Source organism: Sminthopsis crassicaudata, chromosome 2, assembly GCF_048593235.1.
Source record: "Sminthopsis crassicaudata isolate SCR6 chromosome 2, ASM4859323v1, whole genome shotgun sequence".
In the NCBI taxonomy this organism is placed as follows: domain Eukaryota; kingdom Metazoa; phylum Chordata; class Mammalia; order Dasyuromorphia; family Dasyuridae; genus Sminthopsis; species Sminthopsis crassicaudata.
Window position 1 is genome coordinate 255,336,655 of NC_133618.1, and position 18,454 is coordinate 255,355,108.

Sequence of the window (18,454 nt, forward strand, 5' to 3'; positions counted from 1 at the left end):
CTAGTGTCTGAACATTAAACAAAACTTCGAGTCAGACTCCCAGTACAGTGAAGGTTCCAAGATACCCCAGGACACTGGAGAAGCCTGATTTGGTTCCAGCAAACTGCATTTCCAGCTCTTCTGGAGGAATGGGTACAACAGTCTATCAATGACCAAAGTATTCTTACCAAGTTTAGGAGGCTCATGGGGAGCAGGGATCTGGCTTTCTATCCTCTCTCCATCCTTCCCCAAACCACCCTTACTTGGTCCTGCAAGCCTTCGGTTTCCTCCGTATGGGTCACCCATATCTGCAAGCCAAGTACAAATAGGTGAGTAAGCAGGGGAAGAAAATGCACCAAGCCTATAGGGAAAGATGCAGGGGATGAGACAGAGGCAGAGGAAGACAGGGGAACATTGGTAGGAGGAGAGGGCAGGACTAGGGAGACCTTAAGTACCAGAAACAGGATAGAAGAGGGAACAGTTTCAGCAGAAGTTACTATAGCAGCTACTCTACCTTACACAAACTTTATATTTATTTACATGTGACTTTAAATACTTTCTCTAGTCATCATTTGTTTTATAAGTGAGATTTACATAGGATTTTTTGATTTATGAACTCTTTCATACATAGACTTACATATGCTTATGTAAGACAAGCTCACATGGTACCCTCCAATCCCTCTAGCTCCCCCAAGTCAATTTCACTTTTAAGCATAGTCAAGAATTCTTTATTTTCTATTTATAACAAATAGTTCTAAAGAAAAGGCTTTCCCTTGGTACCCCCCCAATCACATTTAGGTTAGGGGGAAGATAATATGATGTACTCTGACTCTATAAGTCCACCTTCACCCCACCAATTCTATCTTAATGAATAGAAGTATCTAATGACTAGTGTCAACATGGGCACAAAGATATCAAATACCAGGGGGCAAAGGAAATTTTCTGCTGGGTTTCCCATTTGGGAATGGGACAAGAGGAGAATCCAGTTGAGGGCTTCTGACATGAACAGTGACAACTAAAGGTGAAGTGATCTTTTTTAATCTATTCAACTAAAATAAAGCTTGGTATCCTCCATAATATCAAGTCCTGAAGGATAGTTTCAACTCTCTGGGTTTCATCACTTTAGAGCTCAGACCAATGGTTAGTGCTGAAACAAACTTCTTAAGCAGGCAGGTAAGACCAGGACAAGAAGGCTTCGAGAACAGCCTTCTCTCCCCAGTTCAATTAAGAAACTTTGATAAGGGGCTCCATGGGCCCTACCAGCAGGAATAGGAGATAAGAAGGAATCATACTATATATGCCAATCCAAAGAACAGACTCCCCATGGAAACCTGTCCATAAACTGATCACTCTAGATATTCCCCCTGTAATCCTTCTTGCCCTAGATGCTAAGTTAAGATGATTTTATCACAGAATCCCAAATGTGCAATTTCAAGGATCTCAAAAAGCATCTCATACAGCTCACCCCTGAATAAGAATTCCTTCTACATCATGCCCAAATGGTCAACCTTTCTTTGTCTAAAGACCTCCAGTAATCAGGAAATATCGATTCCGAAAGCAAAATAATCTATTTTTGGACAGCTATAATTTTTAGGAAATTATCTCTTATATCAAACCTAAACTTACCTCTGAAACTTCCAGACATCGTTCTTAGTGCTGCCCTATGGGGATAAACATTTTGTGTCTTCCCTTCAAAAATTAAAATCATACAGAAAACCTGGAGAAAGAAAGATGATCAAGGAATTTCACTGTCTGCCTATGGGGGCAGTGGCACATTAAGCTGAGGTTTAAGGATGTGATTATCAAATCTAGGAAGACAGGAGAAACCAAAGTCAAAGGCAAGAATTGAGGTCTCTCCAAATCTGATTTGCAGGAGAAAAGGAAACTGAGAAGCAACAAACAGTCATCATACAGATGTGGTATTCAAGCCCAGCAGAAAAGGAAATTAAGGGTTCTACGAAGCAGGAATGAGAAGGCAGCACACTCCATGCCTACAGATGGGAGATCAAATGTTAAAAATGTATATAAATATATTAGAAATAAAGACAAGGTAATTGATAGGCAAAGGGAGAAAGAAGGCACTAGTAGCAAGGGGGAAAAGCAAAGATTTCATATAGGAGATAGTATCTGAACTGAACTCTGAAGGAAACTACAGATTCTAAGATTTGGAAGCTCATAGGTAAGGAAGCTCATAACATGCAGGTCGATACCTTCTCTAAAACTTTTAACTTAAAGAGATACCCAGAGCACCGAGACGTTAAGTGCCCTGCCCCAGGTCCATATCTGATATATGTCAGAAGTAGGACTTTAACCCAGTATTCCTAGCTTTTAGGCCAACTCTAGCCACTAAGGCATGCTGTCATGTGCGAAGAATTTTTAAAAAGTTCCTGTCCTGAAAGAGCTTATATTCTATTAGGAAAAAGAACATAAATTTAGGTAAATATAATATATACATATACATATTCATATACATATGTTTATACACACATATATCACTTGATATAAGTTGACTATTCTACAGAAAACAGATTTGCCCAAAAATATGGAAAAAGAAAGATGGGAAGGAGGCTAAAAGGAGGTCTGGGTACATAATTCACATATACATGGGGGCCAGGGGCAAAGAATAGAGAATAGGAAGATGAGCAGGAGTGAGAGCCTGACTTGAATGAGAAGTAGAAGCAAGGGAGTCTGGGGGGGTGCCCCCCCCAGCAAAGTGGGATAAAAGATCTCTTCCCTCCTACCAAACTGGAAGCCTCAAGCCAAGCCCATCCTAACTGTTCACCAGTTTCTCCACAATCCTTTCTTCTATTTTCACTTGGAAGGTTTTTGATTGTCTTTTTTGTTTTTGTTTTTTTAGGGCTGAGGAGGCTATTGAGCACCAAGCGGAGGGGCAGGCAGAAAAAGGGAGAAGAAGAAGAGAAAGAGAGGGAAAGGGAAAGGGAGGGAGAAGGAGGGAAAGAGAATGCATGCACATATCATTGTACAATGAAGTTAACATAGGTGTCTTTTTGGAATGCAAATTTCTATTAGAATTCTAAAGTCGAATTATGTAATGTAAATTTATACAAAACTGTCTGTATATATACATAGATAGATGGATACTACCAAGTAAATACAAAATAATTTCAGGGAAGAAGGAAAGCACTAACAACTAAGAAGCTTCAGATAGTCCTCATGTAGAAAGTGGTACTCAAGTTCAGCAGAAAAGGAATCAAGGATTCTGAAGCAAGATTGAAAAGGCAGTGCATTTCATGCCTGTATATGGGATATCAGACATTAAGTGTAAAGAATAGTAAGATAGACAGTTTGGCTGGACCATAGAGTAACTAAAGGGAAGTGATGTAAAACTACCCTAGAAAGGTAGATGGGAATGCCAAAAAAAGGGTTTGTATTGCCCAGAAAAGCCCTGTGGTGAATTCATACACTTGAGTTTGAAATACCCTGAGAGTACATCCTCCTTTTCTTGCTGTCTTGAGGAAGTATTTCATGCACTTCAAACAGAAGAAAAATATTCCTAGACTACAGACAGACTGCTTCTTTGACAAGTTCTTTCCTCTCTTTTATCTACATCTGGTTTCTTTCTGGTTACCTACAAACATTTCCAGTTAAGATAGACAGACAGAGGGACAGCTAGATGGTGCAGTGCATAAAGCACCAGGAGTCAGGAGGAACTGAATTCAAATGTGACCTCAAACACCTAACACTTCCTGGCTGTGTGACCCTGGGCAAGTCACTTAATCCCAACTGCCTCAGCCAAAAAAAAAAACAAAAAACAGACAGACAGATACACACATGCACACATCCCCCTAAATCTAGATATCTCCTTTTTCTTTTATAACCAAACTCCTAGGGGGGGAAAGGCTGTCTAAACCAAATTACCTACATTTTTTCACTTTTTATTCACAATTTTCAACCCTTTACAATAAAATATAACTACTGATACCAACACTTGGCTGAAACTTTTCCCCCTAATGTCACCCTTGGCCTCTTTATTGTTAAATCTAATGACATCTTCTGTTTTCATTCTGTTTGACAGCTCTTCAACATTCAACACTTCAGGCCAATCTTTCCTCCAGTATAAACTCTTTCCCCTCATTTTTCAGAATACTGATTTCTCCTGTTTATTTTCTCCCTTTCTGACCACTGCTATATAGTTTCTTCTGAAAAATCCCCATTAGTGTTCCATCACTTTTGTAAGGGTGCATCCCAGAGCTTTAAACAGGGCCCTCTTCTATTATGTATATATTCTTTCTCTTAGTGATTTCAGCAGTGCCCAAGAGTTAAATTATTAATCATCTCTCTGTAGATGACTGCCCATATGTATTTATACACACACACACACACACACACACACATATACACATATGTAAGTATATAAAAACATTTCTAACATCTTGTTCTTTTTCCCCATTAATTTAATCACTACCTTATTTTAGGCCCTTATTGCCTCTAGCGTGGACTACTACTGTACAACCTCCTTTTTTGGTCCTATTGGACAAAACCTTTTCCTGTTCCAGTCTACCCTTTAAACAGCTGCCAAACTGATATTCTAAAGCCAATTTTTTTTGGTCTTAGTCCCCTTATACACTTAAAAATTATTGAGAATCACTCTCCACAAAAGGCTTTATGTGTAATATCTATTAATGTAATATCTATTAACACTTATCCTATTAGAAATTAAAACATCTTAATATTATAAAAATAGTTTTGGGGACCTCAAAGATCCTCCCACTCCCTACAGAGTCTTGGAGATGCCCAAGACCCCAAATCACACTTTGATAACTGCTATTCCAAAGCACTGGTCTGAGCATATCTCCTCTAGGCTGAAGAATCTTAAGTAGCCCCAGGCTAACTTTAAAATATATACTTACTTGGTTGATATTTAAAATTCTTCACAGTTTAGTCCTAACTAATCTTCACAGGCTTATGAATCTTCATTATGCCTTCTTTGTTCCAGCATATCTGAACTATTTGGTGTTCTCCATAAGTGCCATCCTATTGTCTTCCTCTTAGAAGACTCCCCAAGCTAAGAATCTTCCTTCTTTTCTTTGAATACTAAGGTTCTTTCAAATGTCTGCTCAAGAGCCACCTTCTATAAGAGGCATTTCTTATTTTCTTCAGTTATTGCATATCCCCTAAATAATCTGTATTAATTTGTGTCCATGTTTAATGTCCTAGTAGAACACAGATTTTTAAGGGCAAGAGATTTTTATTTTTGTCATTTTATCCCCCATGCCTAGCAGGATAGGATATCTGCCACACAGCAGGAATTTAATAAATGCTGAACTGAAACTAATCTAAATCCTGAGTGCTAAATCAGTTACTATTTGATATACACCTAAACTTCTGGGTAATCCATATCTCCCTCTTCAACTTTGGGAAGCAGATTTCCTTTCTTCTAGGCCAGATTTACTTGATTTTCCCAAAACATCAGGGGGATAGATGGATGAGTTCTTAACCTTTTTTGTCCCACTTTGGGAGTTTTTAGAAAAGCCTAAAAAACCCTTTTTTAGAACAATATTTTAAGCACATAAAATTAAATTCACTGAATTACAAAGGAAACCAATTCTAATGAAACATAGTTATCAATATATGTACATATATAATATTTTAATTGTTTAAAAAAAATTTAAGTAACAGACCCCAGGATAAGAACTCTTGGACTAGATGATCTCCAAAGCCTCTTCCAGCTCAGACAGTCATAACTTTACTGAGATCCAATTTATACCTCAACTTTTCTCAAATTGATCTATTTTGTAATCTGGCAGTCTAATTTTCAACAGAAAAACACTTCTCACCATATATTCCTCAAAGCTATCAGATTTGTTCCTTTCTTCCTTCTGTAAAGCCCAGAAAGTTCCTGGTGTCTGTATCCTCCCAGCTCTGCCTCTTTTCTCCCTCCCCCAAGGACCCAGCCCAAGTAAGAATATAACAAAGGAATAAAGAAACAAAGTAATTACTAGGACAAACCCAGGAAAAGCTTTTGTCTTTGGAGAAGCAATCTCTTTCGCTCTGTATCTACAGGTAAGGTACAGACAGTACTACATGAAGATGGAGCATCAGGCTAATTATTACTCTTATTTATTTATATATCTCCTTGTTCAAGACCCAAATTTTTAAAGTCTCTATTTTCTTTAGATAACCTCTTAGAAGATAGGGACAAATTTACTGGATTTCCCTCTCTTTTACTGACCTCTGTACAGATAGGATCAGATTATTATTGAATTATCCCTAGAAAGGCTCAGATCAAAACTAAGTGTGGATGACTATAATTTTCACTGCAAACTTCAAAGACAGAAGCATAAAGGAGAATGTGTGTGTGTGTGTGTGTGTGTGTGTGTGTGTGACACGCGCTCCCTCGATGGAGCCAAGAGGGAGATGACCTCATGTATCTCCCAGGTCAAAAGGCAAAGTTTCAGGTCTCTGTATATGCACTCCATGCCCTTGTCAAAAGGGCAGCAAAGGAACAGAAACCTGCTAAGGAAAGTTGTCAATGGTGGATTAACTCAATAATCCCTACTTTTTTTTTCTATCTCATACCCCTCCCCCCAAATATGATTCCAATATGAATAACTCAGAAAGCAGTGGTGGAATCACAGAAAAAACACTCTACTTGAAAAGATCTGTATTTAAATTCTGCCTCTGACTCATACTAGCCAAATGATCACAGACTAAAATTCTCAAGGCCTCAGTTTCTTTATCTGTAAAGTGGGAATAACTGGAGAACCTACTTCACAGAGCAATGATCATATGAGATTAAAATGTAAAAAGTAGTATGTAAGCCACTGTGAACACAAGCCACCATTATTATAAAACGAGCAGAACCTCTGCTTTGGATTGGTTAAGAAGGCCAACTGCCTGAATTCAAGACTGGAGAAGACCAGAAGTTCAGGGTGAGAGGCAGGAAGACATTAGGACTCACACAGTAACATCAAAAGAGCAGGAGAGATTTTCTACATTCACCCACTTCATCAGGGTAAACAAAAGCCTCTTCCCCTTTGCTTCTCCCTTCCAAAAGCCTAGGGAACTGGGAAAAAGGGGGCATTTTCACCTAAAGAAAAAACTCCCTTCAAAAGTCACAACAAATATATCCTCTTAATCAAAAAATCCACAGCCCAGGAAACTCACAAAACCAAACAAAGGCAGGCAATCCAGAACACCATTTCATGGAAACAAACCGGGAGCAGGAAGTTTTACTTCAGTCCTAGGGTCACAGCGAAGAGAAATGGCCCAAAAAAGCTTGAAGAAGGGGGGGGGGGAGCGGATGGCTTGTGGGGAATCAGGAGACACCCACCTCTCTGAGGAGGCAGGGCTGAGTGGGGGTGGGGGAGGGGGGGATAGGGACCATCGGGGATAGGCAAAGTTGGGGTTAGGGTAGGAGGGAGAGGTAAGACCGGGCTAGTGTGGAGAGAAGCAATCGGCCAACTCCAGCAAGTGAGTCAATGTCTTCAGACATTCATGGCCATCACAATCCTCAAGAAGGTACCAGCAGGACCTCCAGACCCTCCCCTTCTTCTCCTCTCTCGCCCCGGTCGGATTTCAGTGTTCGAACCGAGAACATAGCGGCCTCCCCACCCCAACCCTGCTGGGGGCCACAGCGAACAGGTCCCACACCCACCTGTCACCTGCCTGACCCTCCCCCTCCGCCCTCTGAGTGGCCCTGCTAGGGCTGAGGGAGAAACGGCCAGGAAGATAGAAAAAGTGGGGGTGCACGGGGGGCCGGATCGTCTTCCCCAATACGCCCCCCACCCATGCCCCGCGCCCCTCACCCCGCCCCGGCCCGGCCTGTCCCGTCCAGTCCAGTCTTGTCCCGCGCGGGCGGGCGGCGAGCCGGAAGGGGCCGGATTATTGGGAGGCCGGGCCGGGCAGGCCGGGCCGAGCTGGAGGGGGGGGGGGAACAGCTCAAAACTCGGGGTGGGGGGGCGCAAAGCAAGCCGAAGGCAGCGAAGCAAAATGGCGACTTTTTCTGTAGGAGGAGAAGGAAGGAAAACAGCGCGAAGGCGCGGGAGGCCGAGCGAGCGGCCGCACCCCCGGCCCGGGGGGTCTGCAGTTCCCCCGGCCCCCCCGGCCCCAGGCGGCCCCGCCCCCCGGCCTGTGCGGACTCCCGGGCCTGGGGGCAGGGGGCGCGGGGCCCGGGCGGGGCGCGGAGGGCTTCCCGGAGGGGGAGGCCTCAGGGGGCTGGGGCCAGGTCCAGGGCCGGGGGCGGGCGGGTAGGCAGGCGGGCGCGCTTACCTCCGGCCCGGCTCGGCTGGGCTCGGCGCGGCGCGGCGCGGCGCGGCTCGGCACGGCTCCCCCGGGCCGGCGCAGGCTGCGCGCCGCGCTGGGCTCATGCGCGCTCCCTCCCCCTCCTACCTTTGACAGTTTTACAGTCCGGGGGGGGGTGGGGCGGGGGGACGGGGGAAGCAACTTGCAACTCTCGCGTTATTCTTGCAGCCCCGCACAGCCTCCCAGGGAAATGGTGAACGACTACGGGGCTGGGGGAGGCCTCAGCCCGAGGCTACCGTTTTCCCCATCCGCTGAGCGCTCGCGGAGTCCCCCGTCTGGGCTCCGGGAACTCCAGGGTCCGTCCCTCCTGGCTGGCCGAGGAGGCCGCCTGGCGTCCCCATCCCCCCATCAGTCAAACGAGATCGATACCACCCTGGATGACGGCGGGAATGCAATGGCTCCCTTCAAGGCTTTCCCAAGGGTGGGGATGGGCGGCCCGGTGTTAGAGGGTGACCGAGGAGCGCCAGCGGAGCCCCCTCCTTCCGGCCCGAGCGGGAGGTCTGACAAAACGTCCGAAGCTCCGGACTTGGGTCTCCAGGGGGAGGCGGCTTGCGGTCCTGGGAGAGTGAGCTATCCGGGGGATCCGGGGTCTCGGGCCCCACTGGCCCCGGGACTGGGAAAGCCGTAGCAGGCGTTCACTAAAGAGGGCTTCCAGACCACGGCGTTGTGCCTCCGAAAAATAAAACAGACTGCGGAGAAAGCAGTGCGGGGGCGGCTCTTGGAAGGAAGCGTCTCCGAGGGACACTCATCCCGTCCTTCCACGGCCACCCCGCCTTATCACGGGGTCAGACCTAGAGCAAGAAGGCGGCCACCGCAGGCCGTGGAGTCCCGCGCTCACTCGGGGCAGGAGAAAGCAGGTGCAGAGGTTCCAAGGGACCTCTCCCAGGTCACAGAAAGTCACGGGCCGCGTTAGAAAACTGGGACCTAGGTGTGAAGAAAGAAACGGCGCCTGGTGAGCCAGAGTGAGGAACGAGCACGGCCGAGGAGTTCTGGGAGAGTGGTGGGGCCTTCAAGTTGGGGGGGGGGGTCTGCGGACTGTGAGCATCGAGTCTGAGAGGTTGGTCTGGCTCCAGGCGGGGGTCTGGTCGGCACTGCGTGATTTATGAGTGAGCGCCCTACAAGGAGGAGGCCTGGTGTAGAGAGCTGAGAGCTGTCAGCAGAGAGATGGGTAATGTTAAACATGTGAGCCCATGAGACCACGGGAACGGAGAGAGAAGCGGACCAGCACAGTTTGGGGGGATACCGGTGGCGAATGGTGGACCATGGATGGTGATCCAGCAAAGGATGCAGAGAAGGATGGAAGAATTCGGAGGAAAAGGATCGTTTATATCAAACGCTGAAAAGAAAGTACAAAGCATGAAAACTGAAAAAAGATGATCAGAGTAAATAATTAGGAATCACTGGGAACTCGGACAACTCAGTTTCAGTTGAAATAAGTAGCATGCCAGATGCCAGAGGGTCGAAAGGAGAAGAAATGGAGGCACTGGGTACAGATGGCTTTTTTGGGGGGTTGGCTTAGAAAGGCAGGAAATATATATTGATCCCTTCAAATTCTCACAAACTTCCCTGTGAAGTCAACAGGGCAAGAACTATCCCCGTTTTACAAATAAGAACAATGAAGTCCAGAGTTGATAAGGGACTTGCTCATAGCAGAAAGTCCATTAATTTCAGAAGCAGCATTATACTTGTGATCTCACTCCCAAGATGGTGCTTTTGCACCAGTATACACAAAGCTCCATCTCTGGGAACTAACAGTTTCTCCCCACACTACTAACACATAACTGAAGTTAGCCTCCTGGAGCTTTGCCCCAGACTTGAACAGTGGAGGATTGGAGTGCAGTAGGGTAGGTTTCTAGGTGTTGCTGGGCTACCCCAACTGAAACACGCAAAGTGCTGTTGTCTGTCTTAGGGAGCTGTCTCCCTTTGGGCCGCTGTATTCATCTACTGTCTCCTACCTTCTATCATCCCCCTTTCCCATACTCTCTTGGTGGGGTAGATGAGAAGGATGGTGTCAGGTCTGTGATCTGACCATTGAAGAGACAGCCATCTCTTTTCTCAGCTCAACCGTACTCCATAGTCAACCACCTTAATTATCCATCTCACATCCTTCATGAATTGGAATACTGACAAGCTCCCAATTTCCTATTAAAAAGGTGGGGTGGAGTGTCTATGTCTCTTATCTCCTGTTCTCTTGAGCCTTTGTCCCTAGGTTGCCTCCTCTTAACTGAATTTGTCTTAGGATATTGTTTTGGGGAAAGGAAAGCGGGTCCCAGAATATCTCCCAGGAAATACTTCATGCGGTCAGTCAACATTGAGTGCGGAGTATTATGTGCTAAACAATGGGGGAGATACTAAGAAAAGTAATACCCGTCCCTACCATTAGAAAGCTTACATTCTGATAGGGGAGACAAGGTAAATAAATATCTTCACGCAAGATATATAGAATACCTGAAAAGTTATCTTAGAGAAACATCAGCATCTGGGGAGGGGAGAACAGAAAGAGACTGAGAAAGACAAATTACAGAAGGTATGATTTGATCTGAGTCTTGAAGGAAACCAGGGAAACTAAAAAGTGGAAGTGAAAGGGCAGAGCATTTAAACAGTGGAGAACAGCCAGTACAAATACAATGAGATGAAAGATAAAATGTTATGTGCATGGAGAAAGTAGGCCAGTATAGCTAGATCATAGAATTTGTGAAGGAGGGTGAAATATAATGTAGCATGAATCTGAAAGATCATTGGTATGGGATTCTTTCCTCACTGATATCAGTACCCTGCACCTGTTTGAGAGGCGAGGAAGAGTTGTTGAATGAGAGAGAAAAGAGAAATATCTTTTGAATCTCTCCTGGGATTCTGGTTTCCAACTTTGAGAGATGTGACCCTCAATACCAACCATTTGTCATGTTGTTGAAGGGAGTGATAGATTCTGGAAAGAATCTGACTTGAAAGTAGGTGTGGTTCTCTATCATGTCTCTATCCATGGCTTGTTTCACTAGATAATTCAGAGAAATTTTCTCTTGGATGAGATCTGCAACTTTCAGCTCTTGGTTGAGCTGCTTTACTTCATTTTCAATGGGAAATCTTCAATATTGTCTCATATTTATGCTTTTTCTCATGTCTATGTTACTATCAAAGTTTCTCTGCTATTTGCTCTGTTTGCAAGAGAGCTATTAAAGACCTTAGTTTAAAAAGGCCAAGATGTCCCATTGCATCCACGGCCATTTCCAGTCATCCTGATCTATATCTGTCTACTGGACCAGATGGCTCTAGACCAGTGGTCCTCAAACTTTTTAAACAGGGGGCCAGTTCACTGTCCCTCAGACTGTTGGAGGCCGGACTATAGCAAAAACAAAAACTCACACTCTGTCTCCACCCCTCAGCCCATTTGCCATAACCCAGAGGGCCTCATCTGGCCAGGGTGGGCCGTAGTTTGAAAACCCCTGCTCTAGACAGTAAAGTGAGACAGGTGACCTTGCATGGCCCTCCTTCACTTAAGTCCAATTCATTTGCACGTCGTAGTATCACCTCCCAGATATCATGGTCCGCTTTGAAAATGATGGATATTTGTACTCCTTGTAAAACTGGTATTTGGAAGAGGGTCAAGTCATATATAAAGTTTGGAGGATTCTTTTCCCATTAATGAACAATCAGGAGTTTAGTTGTTTCCGTTAGACTAACAATAATTAAGGGAGTATGTTATACACACATATATATGCACATATATATATATATAGATATATATCTCTCTATATATATAGATAGATAGATAGATTGTGTGTGTGTGTGTGTATGTGTGCGCGCTCGTGCGCATTTCTAGACCAGAATCTTCTCTCAGAGCAACACACTAGTACCAATTTCTTGCTTCCCCTCCTGCCAGGAATAAACAGTCCCCGTTGGAGAAAAGTGAGGAAGAAAATAATAAAAATGTCTGGTCTTGCCTCCCTGTAAGCCAGATTGAGAAAGCCACACATCACAATAATAAAACTGAAAAGATTGAAAGGCATCAGGCTATGAAGAATTTTAAGAGCAAATAGTAATTTCTATTTAATATGAATTAGACCTGTGATCTAATTAGTATAGGGAATTCCCAGGTGAGGAACTTCCCTCTACCAGTACAGGTCAACCTTCTCTTTTATAGTCTTAGTGAGCTGACCAGAGCATTAAAAGTAAGTGATTTACTTGCCCAGAATCCCACAAGCCAGTGTCAGACCAAAGATTTGAAACTAGGTCTTACTTTTTTGAGGCCAGCTTGTTAGCATTACAGTACTCTGCCTCTTTATATTCTAGTTAATGTTGACATATATTCTGTGAATTCCCTCCAGCTGGCTCACAATGCCTAGCTAGGCTTGATGGGAGTAAAAGTTGCTTTCAATGAGCCCACATGGATTCTGCAGGGAAAAAAAAATCATGCTGAGATTTAAAATGGGCACTTATAAACCACCTCCAGATAATTGAGAATTTGACCATAGTGTAACCTTTAGGAGATTTCTAAAGATTTCTTTCAACTCTGACTTCCACTATTTGGTGTCCAAAGGCCATAGCTAGATTACAACATTTAAGTCAATTCTGGATTGTCTGGGTGTGATTTATCAGTGACCATTTTAAAATCCTAGCACAACATTGAAGGAAAACATATTAATATTGTACTCTGAATTTTAGGTATGTCCCCCAGAAACATTTTTTAAAAATTCAAAATAGTATTAACATTCAATATTATCATTTGTATTTTAACATTATTCTACAATATCTTTTGCATATATCTCCTTCTATTCTCTGACACAGACATTGTCTTTAGTGCAGGATCACTCCAGTCAGGCCTGGACTAATGCAGCAGCGTTTTGCTGGGTCTCCCTGCTTTAGATATCCCCCTCTCCCCCCCAGCATATCCTCCTTTCAGATGCCAAAATGATCTTCCTAATCTATAGGTCACTTTCCTATTCAATAACAGTAGCTCCCTATTCCAAGATTAAATAGAAAATTCTCTGTTTGGCTTTTAAAGCCCTTCATTAACTGATGTCTTCCTGCTTTTCTAATCTTAACACCTTTACTCCACATCACAAACTCTACCATTCAAACCAGCAACTGGTTTTGTTGCTGTTCCTCAAAAACAACATTGTTTCCCAACACAGACAGCTTTTCACTGGCTGTCCTTGCCTAAAATTTTTCCCCTCCTGGATAATTTGGCTTCCTTCAAGACAAAACTCCTTTTATAAGAAGCCTTTCCTGGTAGCCCCTACTGCTAGGACCATCTCATTGAGATTACCTCCAATTTATAAATTATCTTGTATATACATAGTTGTGTATATCTTGCCTTATTAGACTATGAGCTTCTTGAAGGGAGGGATTTATTTTTTGCCTTTGTATCTACACTTAGTGTTTTGCACAGTGTCTGGAACATAAGCAGCATTTAATAAATGATTGCTTTGTTGACCTCAATAATTTTTAGCTTAGAGAAATGTCCAAAATTGACACAGTCTACTTATGTCCTTGTATTTCTCTCTACCCCTAGACAATTTACCTTTATGGAAATCTTGAATGAGGAAAAATATATTAAAATATAGTTTGGAGTTATCATTCTAGAAAAAGTTACTTAATCTACAATCAAAACTATTTAATTTTTTCTTTTACTACTCTATTATCACCAAAAGAGTTTCCTCCCTAACAGTTGCATTTCTTAAGAAAAGTATGTCTGAGAATCTTTCATAAGAAAAATGTTTGGTGTCTTCTCAAGGGATAAGATGTGAGAGGCCAACAGGCACAGGTAGACCTTAAAATTAGGGGCTTTCTCTTTCAGTGGAATGAAAAGCCCTCAGTATCTCTCTTATCCACCCCAAACTTTCAGCATTTTTTTGGGGGGAGGAAATAAAAGAGAAAGAGACAAGGGAATTAATTAAGCACCTGTAGTATACAAGGAAGTGTCAGAACTGTCCAAGGTCTGGCAGATGTAAAAACAAGGAATACACAATCCCAACCTTCAAGGAGCTTAACTATCTCAGAAGAAAACAGGCAGGTATAAGTAGATACAGAACATACACAATGCTAATACAAGGTAATTTGTATAACGGGGAAAGAAGACAATAGGAACCAACATTTGTTAAGTATTATCTTCCAGGGACTGGACTAATCATTTTATAAATACGCTCTCATTTGGGAAAGGTATGAATTGGAATATCAGAAGAAATCTCTGGTAAATGGTAGCTTGTAAGCTGAACTTTGAAGAAAACTTGGGATTCCAAGAGGCAGAGGCAAGAAGGGGGTGACTCTGGGAAATGGAGAATAGCCTACGCAAATTCTTGAGGAGATGGAATTTCATATATGAAACATGATAAAGGGAGAGTCTGGCTGAACATTAATATGTTTGAAGGGAAGTAAAGTGTAATTTTTAAAAGTAGGTTGAAACTAAAAGAATGATTCCAGAGGCAGTAGGAAGAAGTTCAGAGGGAAAGAAGTCAGAGGTTGATTAGGAGACACAGTTCTCTGATCTATTGGGAAGAGGGGCAGAGCAGGAGATATAAAAATTTGGGACCCTCTTTGAGGCAAAAGTTTGTAGTTTTTATAGCTTGGACATTCAGAAGCCCCAGGGAAATGACCCTCCATTTGAGAGAAAGTTGAGTGAGGAATCTTTGGTGAGGAAACATCTTCAATAATTCCCTTCTTTTCTACTAGTCTTAATGAAATATACACATTTTTCCCACCCCAACACCCTGAAAATGATGCATGTTCTTTTTTGTAGTGGTAAGGATAAAAACTGAGTGCATGTCCGGTAGTTGGGGAATAGCTGAATAAGTTATAGTATATGAATGTAATGGAAATTATTGTTCTGTTAAAAATGACGAGTAGGCTGATTTCAGAAAAGCCTGGAAAGACTTACTTGAACTTATGCTAAGTAAAGTGTGTAGAACCAAGAGAACGTTATACATAGAAACAACAAAAATAGGTAATGATCAACTGTGATGGATTTGTCTCTTTTCAACAATGAGGTGATTCAAAGTAATTCGAATAAACATGTAATAAAAATTGCCATCTGCATCCAGAAAGAGAATCATGGAGACTGAAAGTGGATCATAACATTTTCACTTTTATTGTTGTTTGCTCATTTTTTTCTTGGACCTTTTGTTCTGACTTTTCTTGTACAGCATTATAACTATGGAAATATGATTAGAAGAATTGCATGTGTTTAACCTATATTGGATTGCTTGCTGTCTAGGGGAGAGGGGAGAAGGAAAGGAGAGAGAAAAAAATTGAACCCAAGGCTTTGCAAAAGTGAATATTAGAGCAGCTAAGTGGCACAGTGGATAGAGCACCAGCCTTGAATTCAGGAGGACCCGAGTTCAAATCTGATCTCAGACACTTAACACTTCCTGTGTGACCCTGAGCAAGTCACTTAACCCCAGCCTCAGGGGGAAAAAAAAAAGTGAATGTTGGAAACTCTTTGCATGTATTTGGAAAAATAAGCACTATTAAAAGGATGCAAGTTAAAAACAAATCTGAGGTACTACCTCACACCTTTGAGATTGGAGAATATGAATGTAACAGAAAAGGAAAATAATAAATATTGGCAGGATGTAGAAAAATTGGAACATTAATGATCAGTTGGTAGAAATATTAATATATCCACCCATTTTGGAGAGTAATTTGGAACTTTACTTAAAGGGCTATAAAACTGTTCATACTCTTTGACCTAATATCACTACTACGTCTGTAGTCCAAAAAAAAATTTTTACAGTGGAGTGGGAAGGACCTATATGTACAAAAATATTTAGTGTGTGATGGCAAAAAATTGGAAATTGAACAAATGGAAAATGACTGAACAAGTTGTGGTAATATGGTTCTGATGGAATACTATTGTACTATAAGAAATGATGAGCAAGAACATTTCAGAAAAAAAACTTTGAAAGACTTATGTGAAATAATGCAAAGTGAAGTGAGCAGAACCAGAAGAACATTGTATACAGTAACAGCAAAAGTGTATGATGATCAATTGTTAATGACTTGGCTATTCTCAGCAATACAATGATCCAATAAAATTCTGAAGGATTTAGGATGAAATATGCTATCTACTTCCAGAGAGAGAATAAGAGTTTGCATGCAAATTGAATCACTTTTAAATTTAAAAAAAATTTTTTTCTTGTGTTTGTTTTGGGTCTGTTTTCTTTCACAACATGACTAATATGAAAATGTTTTGCATGACTGTACATATATTATCTATATCAAATTGCTTGCCTTCTCAAGAAGTGGGGAGGGGTAGGAGAAAAGAAAAGAATTTGAAACTCAACATTTTTTTAAATGTTAAAAATTGTTTTTACATGTAATTGGAAAAATAAATTTTTAAAAGAAAAAGTTCAGAAATGAAGGTCTTAAATTAGTAATCTTTATCTCTTCTTTAGGGCAGAGGTTTTTTTTTTCTTAGTTTTTTTATTAAATTTATAATTATAACATTTTTTGACAGTACATATGCACAGGTAATTTTTTACAACATTATCCCTTCTGTTCCAAAATTTTCCCTTCCCTCCACCCCCTCCCCTAGATGGCAGGCATTCCCATACATATTAAATATGTTATAGTATATCCTATGTACAATATATATGTGCAGAACCGAATTTTGTTGTTGTTTTTGTTGTTGCAAAGGAAGAATTGGATTCAGAAGGTAAAAATAACCTGGGGAGAAAAACAAAAACATGCTAACAGTTTACACTCATTTCCCAGTGTTCCTTCTCTGGGTGTAGCTGATTCTATCCATCATTGATAATTGGAATTGGATTAGCTCTTCTCTATGTTGAAGATATCCACTTCCATCAGAATACATCCTCATACAGGATCATTGTTGAAGGGTATAATGATCCCCTAGTTCTGCTTATTTCACTCAGCATCAGTTGATGTAAGTCTCTCCAAGCCTCTCTGTATTCCTCCTGCTGGTCATTTCTTACAGGACAATAATATTCCATAACATTCGTATACCATAATTTACCCAACCATTCTCCAATTGATGGACATCCATTCATTTTCCAGTTTCTAGCCACTACAAAAAGGGCAGGGCAGAGGTTCTTAATATTTTTTAACATGTCATAGACTCCTTTGGCAATCTGCTGAACTCTTATGCACTCTAAATAATGTTAAATGCATAAAATAAAATATATAGAATTATAAAAGAAATATTGAAATACAACTATTAAAAATTTGTTATGAGTTCATGGACTTTAGGTTTAAAAGTTTCTCTCTGGTACTTTTGTATTTACCACTATTAATTCTATATCACTTTCTCTATAGAACTTTAAAAGTTGAACCTCAGTGTTTACTGAATCTGTCCCACACTTTACTGCAAATGACTTTTATCTACTTCAATCCCCCAACCCTCTAATCCCTCCCCAGGGATCTTTCCAGGGCCTAGTCCCTGAGTTCTACCCATCTATCCCCTCCCAGGAGAGTAGTGGAAACCACTCAAGCTCCACTAGCCATTGCAAAATCAAAAATTAAATTCAGCCAATACTTACTACGTACCTACTATGTGCATTTATTAAGTATATTTAGTTTGTTCGCTGGACTGAAGATATAAAGTTTTAAAAAAATTAATCCTTTGAGCAGCACAGAAATAGCTTAATATTTAGAGAAAATTATTTAAATTAGTAATCTAAGGATCACAGGATCTTAGATTTAAAGGTAGAGAGATTAATTAGATTATGAACTGCTTCCTCCCTTCTCCCTTCCACATGGTAGCCTTCCTAGTAACCCAAGTCCCATCTCCCACCTTCTTCTCCCCCTTTCACTTGAGGGTAATCTGTGCTACTTCCTGGTGCCCTCTGTGGTACTCACCCTATCACAAAAATTTCTGGGTAGGGCACAGTAAAGGAACAAAGAAACAGAAACAGAGCCAGATTTCAGGATAGTAACAGTCCAGTTTATAATTTAGGTTAGATACAGAGGAGCAGTAGATAGGGATAAGATTGGAAGAGTGGAGCCAGACTAAGAAAGGCTTTGAAGGCCAGGCAAAGGAGTTTGTATTTTAGCCTGGGGATGATAGTGAGCTGCAGGCATCCAGACTATAGGATCATAGATTTTTGAACTGGAAGGAGGCCCCGGCCATCCCCTCATTTTACAGATGAGGAAACTACAGATTAGACAACTTGTCCAAGCTCTCAGAAAAAGCCGAAAGGTGCAATTCCTTCATCCAGTGCCTCCTCAGGCCCTCCTCCCAAAGCACTTCGGTTGGAGA

General features: G+C 41.8%; 1 protein-coding gene across 6 annotated transcripts in view; it reads right to left on the reverse strand.

Annotated features, from left to right (window-relative positions):
- The window catches only part of SAMD10 (sterile alpha motif domain containing 10), a 65,673-nt gene that overhangs the window by 30,661 nt on the left and 16,558 nt on the right, over window positions 1-18,454 (reverse strand). For 3 of the 6 annotated variants that reach the window (XM_074288913.1, XM_074288914.1, XM_074288912.1), the window contains exon 5: window positions 168-287. In XM_074288913.1, coding sequence (XP_074145014.1) covers window positions 168-287 — 120 coding nt within the window. Of the gene's footprint in view, window positions 1-167; window positions 288-1,605; window positions 2,408-7,748; window positions 7,771-8,211; window positions 8,314-18,454 lie in introns of those variants that run through there. The other 3 variants (XM_074288916.1, XM_074288917.1, XM_074288915.1) reach the window with 3 other exon arrangements.